At 48.1% G+C, this 10,179-nt stretch overlaps 2 protein-coding genes across 2 annotated transcripts; one reads left to right on the plus strand and one right to left on the minus strand.

The window, feature by feature from the left end:
* Positions 1 to 1,068: 1,068 nt before the first annotated feature.
* LOC116734399 (clathrin heavy chain linker domain-containing protein 1-like) lies at positions 1,069 to 6,935 on the minus strand. Its single transcript, XM_032585769.1, has 10 exons — positions 6,699 to 6,935; positions 5,650 to 5,801; positions 5,484 to 5,569; positions 5,207 to 5,405; positions 4,586 to 4,927; positions 4,360 to 4,460; positions 4,109 to 4,280; positions 2,072 to 2,271; positions 1,743 to 1,940; positions 1,069 to 1,678 (listed from the first exon to the last, which is right to left on the minus strand). The coding sequence occupies exons 1-10, from the start codon at positions 6,888 to 6,890 to the stop codon at positions 1,491 to 1,493; spliced, it is 1,830 nt and encodes a 609-aa protein (XP_032441660.1). The 5' UTR covers positions 6,891 to 6,935; the 3' UTR covers positions 1,069 to 1,490.
* Positions 6,936 to 7,131: 196 nt separating this feature from the next.
* Positions 7,132 to 9,940, plus strand: LOC116734400 (ubiquitin-40S ribosomal protein S27a). Its single transcript, XM_032585770.1, has 6 exons — positions 7,132 to 7,235; positions 7,345 to 7,409; positions 7,706 to 7,760; positions 8,505 to 8,590; positions 9,558 to 9,689; positions 9,759 to 9,940. Exons 2-6 carry the CDS (start codon positions 7,362 to 7,364, stop codon positions 9,906 to 9,908), a joined length of 471 nt encoding a protein of 156 aa, XP_032441661.1. The 5' UTR covers positions 7,132 to 7,235; positions 7,345 to 7,361; the 3' UTR covers positions 9,909 to 9,940.
* The last annotated feature ends 239 nt before the right edge of the window (positions 9,941 to 10,179 follow it).

The following is a 10,179-nucleotide window of genomic DNA, read 5'->3' on the forward strand; positions in this document are numbered from 1 at the left end:
AAAAATTGGTGTTTCTTTAGGATTTTTTCTAATTTAATTAAAATTAATAATAAAAAATAAACTTAAATATCACAAAGAGAAATGAAGTTATATTGGAGTTTCTTCAAAGTGATTCTGTGACAGAAAACAATAAATTAAGCAGAAAAAGATAAATTATGATGAAAAAAAGTCTCATTACTTAAAGATTGATAAATTCCCGTTCCCTGCGGCAGACTGGTGACCTGTCCAGGTGATCCCACCTGGCGCCCCAAAAGGAACCAGCACCTCCAGACCCGCTGGGGTCAAAGGTTGAGACAATGGATGAAGTAGCCGCTCCCTCCAGCAGGGGGCGCCTCTGAGTCTGCACCTGGACTGGTTTATCTGGTTTCTAACTGGGAAGCTTTACAGCTTTACTGTGGTCCGGTTCTGGTCGTCAAAATGTCCTGAACCGGACTGAGACCGGTTCTAACAGAACCAGGGCCAGGCATAAAGAGGTCCAGAACCTCTCCAAACCGGTCCAAACCGGTTCAGAACCACCAGAACCAAATCAAATAGTCAGTGTAAGAAATAAAACTAGGTTCTGGTTCTGATCCGTATCAGAACCGGCCCAGATCCAGATACTGACCCACACTCCTCCTCTGATGATGTCATCGTCTCCATGGTGACGTGACCTCTGACCTTTACCTTGGCTCTGCTGGGAGAGAGCAGAGAGCAGACAGGAAGTGATGTCACAGACTGTAGGTGGGAGAACAGGGTCCGGTTCTGGTTCCGGTCCACTGGCTGCTGCTTGTTCAGGCCTGTGGTTGGTTCTGACCCGTCTGAGTCCGCTGGTACCAGCCCGGATCAGGTCCGGACCCAAGGTTTGACAGAGTGAGGTTCTGTTGGGTTCTGGTTCTGTTTAAGAACCCGTGAACTGAGAATTCACTGAACCGGTTCTGACGCGCAGAGAGGAAGCTCAGTCTGGACCGTGGGGATGCTGGGGGTCAGAGGTCAACCTGCTGGGGGTCAGAGGTATACCTGCTGGGGGTCAGAGGTGAATGTTTAGGGAAATTAAACTAAAATGTGTTTCTGTGAATCGTCTCACTTTCATGAAAGGAAATAAAGTTTTTATTTTGGGAAATGAATCCAGCTTCTTCCATAAATATGGAAAATTATAATTATAAGCAGCCCAACATAAAACATAAAGCACAAAATGAAGCTGAAAACACTAAAAGCCTTGTAGCGTCGGTGACCGTAGGCAGATACCGGATCCAAACCCAGCAGAACCGCTAACGGCAGAAAACAATCATTTATTATCACAGAGAGGAAATTCAGGCAGAACAGAGACAGCAGATTAAAACCAGCGGCTAACGCGCTAATCCACTTCCTGTCTCTGTCCTCCACTTCCTGTTTCCATCCTCCACTTCCTGTCTCCGTCCTCCACTTCCTGTCTCCGTCCTCCACTTCCTGTTTCCATCCTCCACTTCCTGTCTCCGTCCTCCACTTCCTGTCTCCGTCCTCCACTTCCTGTCTCACAGGAAGACATGCTCCATGACCCATTCCCCTTCCAGGTCCGATGTCCAGGGTCGAGGTCCGTGCAGGATGGAGCGGATGGCCTGGCTCAGGTCGGCCCGGTCCAGTTCAGCGCACAGCGCCGCCACCTGGTCCCAGACGTCCACCGAGCAGCTGCTGTCCCCCAAGATGGCCGTCGCCAGCACGTCTGAGAAGACAGGGACGCGTCAGGACGTCTCGAATCCGGCCCGGGTCAGAACCGACGCACTCACCTGAACCTCTCCTCAGGAACCCTTCCAGAAGCTCCAGAGCCAGCCGGTTCTGGTTGAAGTCCGCCAGCATGGAGGCAAAGGTCCCTCCCACAGACAAGATGGCCGCCTCCCCGTTTTCGTCTGCGTTGGTCAGCAGCCGTAGGAGCGACAGGCTGGGCGCGTGGGACAGAACCCACACAGAACACAGAACCCTCTCCTCTGGACACACACAGGACAGGTTCTGGTTCTGGTCGGACCGGGAAGTCCTCACAAAGACAGAGAGACATGAGACACAGTTCATGAGAACCTGCAGGTTCTGGTTCTGGTCGGACCCAGAGAAACAGGCTGACCTGCAGTGAGCTGCTTCCTCTTGATGACCTCGGCGGCGCCGTGCACCAGGCCTCTCCTGCACATGCTCAGTGCGATCTTCTGGTGGAGGCTGCAGGCCTGGTAGACGGTGGAGGCCAGAGCCAGGCAGAGGTCGGCCACGCCCCGGTTTCTCTGAGCATGCTCAGTGAGCGCGTCGCCCACAGCCTCAGAGAAGGTCAGCCTGAGGGGGACGCCTCAGTTACACCAGAACCCGACCAGAACCCGATTCAGAATCTGATCCAGAACCCGACCTCAGTACGGTCCAATCACACGCTAGAGCTCAAGTCTCGACCCAAAGCGTCTGAGATGGATGCCCATCCATCTCAGACCAGAGGATTTTCCCTCGAGCCTTTCGGATTTGGACTCTCTGGTTCCTCAGGCTGTGAGTTCGGCCTGGGCACCGCTAGGCTAACAGTTGGCACCGCTAGGCTAACAGTTAGCTCCATTAACCCTAAAGAGCTAATCTAAGGTATTATTTTAATTGACACTAAAGCACTAATCAGAAACATTAGTCCCACTAATACCAAAGCACTATACCAATACAATATTTAGCAGAAGCTAATGCTACAGCACACGTCGCCCTCCACAGGGCCAGTTTGTTACTACATGTCTCTCTGTTTGTTTGAGCTTCAGGAAGTGATTCTTCACAGAAGAAACTTTCACTTGTTGTTTCAGTTTTATAGTTGTTGAGCTTTGCTAACTGGGATGCTAAATTAGCCTGATTAGCAACGGTAGGCTTCGGTCAGAAGCAGCAGGACATCAGGAGGTTATTAACTGTCTACAGTGATGCATTCTGGGTACAGAATAAACGTCATTTGCTGCATCGCATCACGGGCTGAAAACAGGAGAGGAAATGAAACTGCTGCGTTATCTTCACCTCCTTCACAATAAGAGCATGAATATAAGCAGCTAACTGCTAGAATAATTCTCTACAGTTTGTAACCAAAACCTCAACGCAAATGTTGAAAGTTTCAGGATTAATCTGGAGAAATGAACTGAAGGGAATCGAAGCGTTTCCCAGCCGGGTCCTCCAGCCGCACCAACCTGAAGGTTTCACATGTTTCCTGCTTTAATGTCAGCTGATTGCAGCTCAGCAAACACCTGTCCTCTGAACTCACCTGTCCTCTAAACTCACCTGTCCACTGAACTCACCTGTCCTCTGAACTCACCTGTCCTCTAAACTCACCTGTCCTCTGAGCTCACCTGTCCACTGAACTCACCTGTCCTCTGAACTCACCTGTCCTCTAAACTCACCTGTCCACTGAACTCACCTGTCCACTGAACTCACCTGTCCACTGAACTCACCTGTCCTCTAAACTCACCTGTCCACTGAACTCACCTGTCCTCTAAACTCACCTGTCCTCTAAACTCACCTGTCCACTGAACTCACCTGTCCTCTGAACTCACCTGTCCTCTAAACTCACCTGTCCTCTGAACTCACCTGTCCTCTGAACTCACCTGTCCTCTAAACTCACCTGTCCACTGAACTCACCTGTCCACTGAACTCACCTGTCCTCTGAACTCACCTGTCCTCTAAACTCACCTGTCCTCTGAACTCACCTGTCCTCTGAACTCACCTGTCCTCTAAACTCACCTGTCCACTGAACTCACCTGTCCTCTGAACTCACCTGTCCTCTGAACTCACCTGTCCTCTAAACTCACCTGTCCACTGAACTCACCTGTCCACTGAACTCACCTGTCCTCTAAACTCACCTGGGCTGAAGCAGGAAACACCTGAAACATGCAGGGTGTCTGAAGGACCAGGCTGGGATTTCAAAATGAGCTGCTAATTCTTTCTGCTTTCGGTTCTCCTCTGCTAGAACCGAGGAGAACCGACCACTGGATCCAACCCAACAGATTCACTGGAGAAGCTCCAGCTGATTAGTGTGGCTGGCACCAGTTGGCTGGACCTCAGATGAATTAGGTCACTTTACAGGAATAAATATTTTCATTCATTTTGTCATTTTTCCTCGGTTGTGTTTCTGAACGTTGCTTTCAGAACCGGGTCAGAACCTCACTTGTTGAGCGTGACGGCGTTAGCGATGAGCTGCACGTCTCCGTGCTGCAGAGCCGAGGTCACGCCCCTTAGCGACAGCGCCGCCGACAGCCGGCTGCCTGTCGCCGCGGTAACCAGCAGCGCCCGGAAGAACAGCAGCAGTGGGGGGGTGGAGCCCGGCGGGGCCCGAAAACCTGAGGGAACAGAACCAGAATCAGCCGGGTTCTGGGGGAGGTTCTGGGGGAGGTTCTGAGGGAGGTTCTGGTTCTGAACCTCGGAACATCTCCATGGTGTCCGAGTCCCTCAGGACCGGAGACCGGGCCGCATGGAGGGCCGCCGCCTCGTACTGGGAGGACCGGAGCAGGTCCAGGAACCTGGGGAACAGAACCAGAACCGGTTAGAACTACAGCCAGAACCAGAGTCAGTTACTGGTTGTAGTCCAGGCAGGCCCAGGCGTCATGGTTCTGCCTGGGTCTGGTTCTGACCCGTAGAACCAGACCTGTCCAGGTGGTTCCTCAGCAGTTTGGACTCGTCCAGCCCGGTCGGTTCCTCTTCCTCCAGCAGCTCAGCTGGGATGCAGAACGGCTCTTCATCACCGCCTGCAGGACGGACAGCAAAGGTTCTGAACGGTTCTGGTGGATCACGTCCAGAACCAGAACCTGCTGACACCAGAACCATCAGTTCATTTCCAGGATGTGAAGTCGGACCTTCGTCCTGCACGTCGGTTCCGATCTCCTGGAGGTTCTGGATGACAGAACGCAGCAGCTCCTCCAGTGGAAACGTCTGACCCGATTCCTCCCAGACCATCAGACGTTGACCCAGCAGCTTCAGGCGCCGGAACCTGCAGAGATCACGGGTCAGAGCTGCAGCGCCACCTGCTGGACCGGAGGGGAAATGCAGGAGGATCAGGGAGGCAGGAACCAGAAATTGGACCAGATTCTGGACCGGACTCTGGACCAGACTCTGTTCTGTGTTCTGTAAATGTTTCTGTTTCTGTTGATGTTTAAGTTAAAATAATCTGAGGCTAAAGCCGGGTTCTGGTTCTGGTTCTGGTTGACCTACAGTCTGCTGGAGGAACCTTCATGACCTCAGATGTTCTGATCCGACCCAGTTTCCATACCGGGTCATCAGCTGCTGGTTCTGGGCCCTCAGGAGGTCTCTGTGGAGCTGGTCCTCTTGCAGGTCAAAGGTCAGCTGGGTCTGGACCTCCACAGGACCACACAGGATCTTCCGGTCCAGCAGGCCGTCTCTCCGCGTCTTCAGGTGGTCCAGATGGACCAGCAGAACCTCCGGGTCTTCGGACTGGGCCACGGTCAGACCTGCAGAAAGCAGAGAGGCGGGTCATCAGAGGTTCGGAAGCCCATCCAGAACATTCGGCCCAGTAAGTCCAACAGAACCTGGTATCAGCTGGCTCTGGGTGGTGGCCTTCAGCCTCTGGACCTCCTGCTGAAGTTCTGCTGTCTGGTTCTGGAGGACCATGGTTCTGGAAAGAGAGCAGACATGCTGGTGAACCTGTGGTGCTGTTTGGACCCGACCGGTCCCCACCAGAACCAGCAGCCTCACCTGTGAGTGATGTGAGCCGCATAACCCAGCAGGGACTGCAGGCGGGACGCCGCAGCTTCCTCCTCCCTCCTCTTCATCTCTCTGATGACGCCGTCGTACTCTGACTTTATGTCCAGCAGGAGCCTCCTATAGGCCGAGGCTCGACCAATCACCTGCAAGATACAGACCGGACCTGTATGGCTCCAGAACATTCTGTTAAACCCGACCGGATCACTTCAAGGTTCTTCCTGGAGATCTCTAATACGCTAGGCTAACAGCAGAGCTAATTTTACATTCAGCTCTTTAGCATGTTTGCTAGCTTTGACAATGTTTAGCATACTTAAGGCACCTTTAGTTAATTATTTGAGATAAATTCTAACGTGCCAATTTAAGAGTCTGTTTGTGTCACCTACACATGGTGGATGTAAACATGGTTGAAATAAACGCTTCAGCATTAGCTTCTGCTAAGTATCATGTTGGTGTAGTATATTAGATACACCAACATGGAATAGCTAGCGCTTATTGCTAGCGCTTTAGAGTTAGTGACCGTGAGCGGTGTCCATCACTGCCACTCAGTTTGGGTTCAGTCTGGTTCCTCAGTGATGAACCTGAGACTGTGGTGGAGGTTAACCTTCCAGGCTGACAGAACCTAGTCTAGATGGTCAGAGAAACCCAAAAGACCTGCAGCAGGCTCAGGAGAGCTGAATACAAAGACATGCCACACTTTCCAGATTGTTATCTGTAAAAGAAAATCAAGAATAGTTGTGTCTTTTCTACTTTGAGGTTTGAGTTTGGACTGGAAAAACTGCATAAGAGGGTGAATAGTTCTGCAACGTCCTGTATAAAATGGACAAAAACTGAAAAATCTCTAGAAAACTCAGAGAGCAGTTGTTCCAGAGGAGAAGAAAGTCTGGATCACATGAAGGAAAACATCAAGGACCAAAAGAAAACATTTAAATGGTTAATAAAATCCTTCACCTGTTCATAATATCAGAATTAGAACTTCCATAAGAGTTTTGTGTAAAACATTTAACCCATTCAACCCTTATTTTCTCAGCTGACTCGCTCACCTTGTTGAACGCGGAGCGGTAGACGATGTATCGCAGCTCATCAGTGCCCTCTTCTGGACACTGCAGGTACTTCTTCTCTTTCTCGATAAACTCGTTTAGAGACTGAACAAACGTCTCGTCACCCTCACACACCTCTACATCCATCACGGGACTCATTTCTGGATCTTCTGTGTCATTCTGTTCTTTATTCATCTTGTTATTATCTAGTATTAAACCAACGCTAACTCTTCTGCGTATTAGCCGTCAGTAACATAGCAATCGTGGTGTTACCATGGAAACCGAGGACCTCTTAAAATCATGTTTTTGATCATTTGAGTTATATTACTTCAAGTATTTACCTTAATTTTATTTTGATATATACAGGGCCGAAATATGTTATAATCAAAAGTAAACTAACGACGATACAAAAATACTGTTTCTGTTTTTTAATCAGGCACAATAAATGCCAGCTACCTCCGTTGAATCGCGTGTAGGAAACCCCGTTCTTTCCCCTTTGAGGTCCTCTTCTCAGGATCCGCCATTAGGAGTGAACCGGTGGTGAGTGGTGCTGCGTGTTTTTATCACTTTTTAATAAAATGTAACAGCATTTTGGATCAGTTTTCAATCTGAGTGGGTTCCGATAGTCTCTCCGTGTGTTTCCGTACAGGTGGACCGAACCTCACGATGCAGATTTTCGTGAAAACCCTCACGGGGAAAACTATAACCCTCGAGGTGAGCGTGATGGAGGGTGGCGGCGTTTACTTACTGCGGTTAATCGGAGTTTTACTATTTAAAGGAGCACATATTAAGCTTGTTTTCTGATTGTTATGTTGATGTATAAGGTAATAATGCTTCGGTTGGTCATAAAACGCGGCTAACCTGAAGCTACGTGGCTAAAGTTGGTAGAGCAGTAAACACGTGTAGCCGCAGAGGTTCGTTTAAACGGAGCAGATTGAAGAACTCAGTGTTGGAGCTCATGCAGTGGTTTTATTCAATGCCATCAGGTTACATGTGTTTTTATTTTCCAGGTTGAACCTTCAGATACTATTGAAAATGTCAAGGCTAAGATCCAGGACAAGGAAGGTGAGTGTCAGCTGCGGTCATCCATTCAGGTGGTTCTGACTGATCCTGGTGACCCTGAACGCCTCTAAATGAGATCCAGCTGGACTTTATATTAAAACTGAAGGAAGAAGTTCCTATGAACGAATGTCTTAGATATTATACTTCTGATTCTAATAATGACCTAATTTACTTCATGATTAAAAATGTCTACATAGTTTAGAATTTTTTAAAGGCACTTTTTCAGTTTTACACCAACTTCATGTTGTTTATGTCTTTACAAAAGGAAATCTATCATCTCATTTGATGAAATTAGCTGGAGTAATGACTTAAGTCCAGACAATTGTAATTAACTGAAAGAATATTTACAAACTGAGTTTTCACAACATATTAAAGAAGGTATTAAACTTTTCATATCTGTCGGTGGATATTGGAGGGTTTCTCTAAACTCAGGGTGACTGTTCTGTTCATCTGTTCTGACATGTTTGCTGATAGTTTGCTTCTGCTTTGCAACTAAAATAAAAGAATCTCTGATTGGCTGTTCATGTAGAAGACAGGTTATCTGCAGCTCAGAAAAGTTGCTGGTTCAATTCCAGACTTCCTCAAAGTGAAATTAGAAACATGAATCCAGATGGCTGCTTCATCCAGTCAGGGCCATCAGTTTAACCTGAGACTGTGGAGGTCATTGAAGGGGTCTCCAGGTCATTGAAGGGGTCTCCAGGTCGTCGTTTCTCCAGGTCATCTAAATTCTTGCTGATGTTCCTGCAGGAATCCCTCCTGACCAGCAGAGGCTGATCTTTGCTGGGAAGCAGCTGGAGGACGGACGGACGCTGTCGGACTACAACATCCAGAAGGTGAGAAGAACTCTGCAGCTTTCAGTTCTTCTGAACAGATTCAGTTGAAATGTTTTAGTTCATTTCTTGAACTGAACTTTGAAGTTCTGTTTTTATTCTAATTTAATAAAAAATATCAAATTTATTTCAGGCTCAAGGTTCAACCAAAACAAACCAGAGACGTCCACTATCATCCAAAACAAGATTACATAATATTTAATAACTGTTTGTCTATGGCTGTTATTGGGGTCATAAGGCCACGATGATTTTATCTTCAGATGAATTGAAATAATAAAATTAAACATGAGGTTTTTAATGCTGCAGGTCCAACATTTCTCCTCTGATCCGTTTTGGTTCAGAAACATTTGATGCATCACTGAGGAAACGTGAAGTCAGTCTGATTCTGAGAGTCTGAACCCAAACTGGACACAGTGTCACGAGTTCAGCTCCACCTGCTAAAGTCATCCTCCAGATGTTCTGTAATGAAATGAACATGTTTAGTTTTCTTACTGACAGTTTGAACTCTGGAAATGTTATTCATCATTTTGTTCAACATTTTAACAATCACTGTTTGTCATCATACATAGTTACATATTCATTGACCAAAACCAACCAGATCATCTGCATGTTTCACCTTCAGTCTGACCATGTGAGGAGTTATAACATTAAAAAAACAAACTTAATGTTTAAACATTGCCAGAGATCGCTGCCATCTTTTTCCTTGGAGTCGATCAAAATCATTTCTGCTAAATTGCAGGATTATTTCTAATAATTTTGGTCTAATACAATAAAGACATTTGACCTACGTTCAGCTCAGGAAGCGGAGCATCACCACACAAACCGAATCAGATCGAAGGTTTTCTGCTTTTTCTCCAAATTAACATTTTACCAACCAGCTGCAGCAGAGAATCTCTGAACGGTTCTGGACCGGCTCAGTGTTGGTTCTGGTGGCCTGCAGGTGGCGCTCTGACCCGCTTCCTGTTTGCAGGAGTCCACTCTGCACCTGGTGCTGCGGCTGAGAGGCGGCGCCAAGAAGAGGAAGAAGAAGTCCTACACCACACCCAAGAAGAACAAACACAAGAGGAAGAAGGTCAAGCTGGCCGTGCTCAAGTACTACAAGGTGGGCGGGGCTTCTGGGGTCGGAGGGCGGCGCCTCTTCCCTTCAGCTGCTGACTGTTTCTATCTGCAGGTGGATGAGAACGGTAAGATCCACCGTCTGCGGCGCGAGTGTCCAGCTGACGAGTGCGGCGCCGGCGTCTTCATGGCGAGTCACTTCGACCGCCATTACTGCGGCAAATGCTGCCTGACCTACTGCTTCAACAAGCCGGAGGACAAGTAGAGCTCTGGAGGAATAAACAGTTTGGTTCCACATGCTGCAGTCTGGGTCCTTATTCCACCAAACACTACGGGGTCAGAGGTCAGGGTTACAAACATCCAGTTTCCATCAGAACCAAAGAGCCCATTGGTCCAGAACGGTTTCTGCTTTTCTAGGTTTTATTCCAGCAGTTGTCATGACGACAGAGCAGGGCCGGACCCAACTCTCTGGGCCCGGTGCCTGATGGATGGGGACAAAATTTAAAACATGAACCCAAATTATTTAGAATGTAATT

This window comes from Xiphophorus hellerii, chromosome 15, assembly GCF_003331165.1.
Source record: "Xiphophorus hellerii strain 12219 chromosome 15, Xiphophorus_hellerii-4.1, whole genome shotgun sequence".
In the NCBI taxonomy this organism is placed as follows: domain Eukaryota; kingdom Metazoa; phylum Chordata; class Actinopteri; order Cyprinodontiformes; family Poeciliidae; genus Xiphophorus; species Xiphophorus hellerii.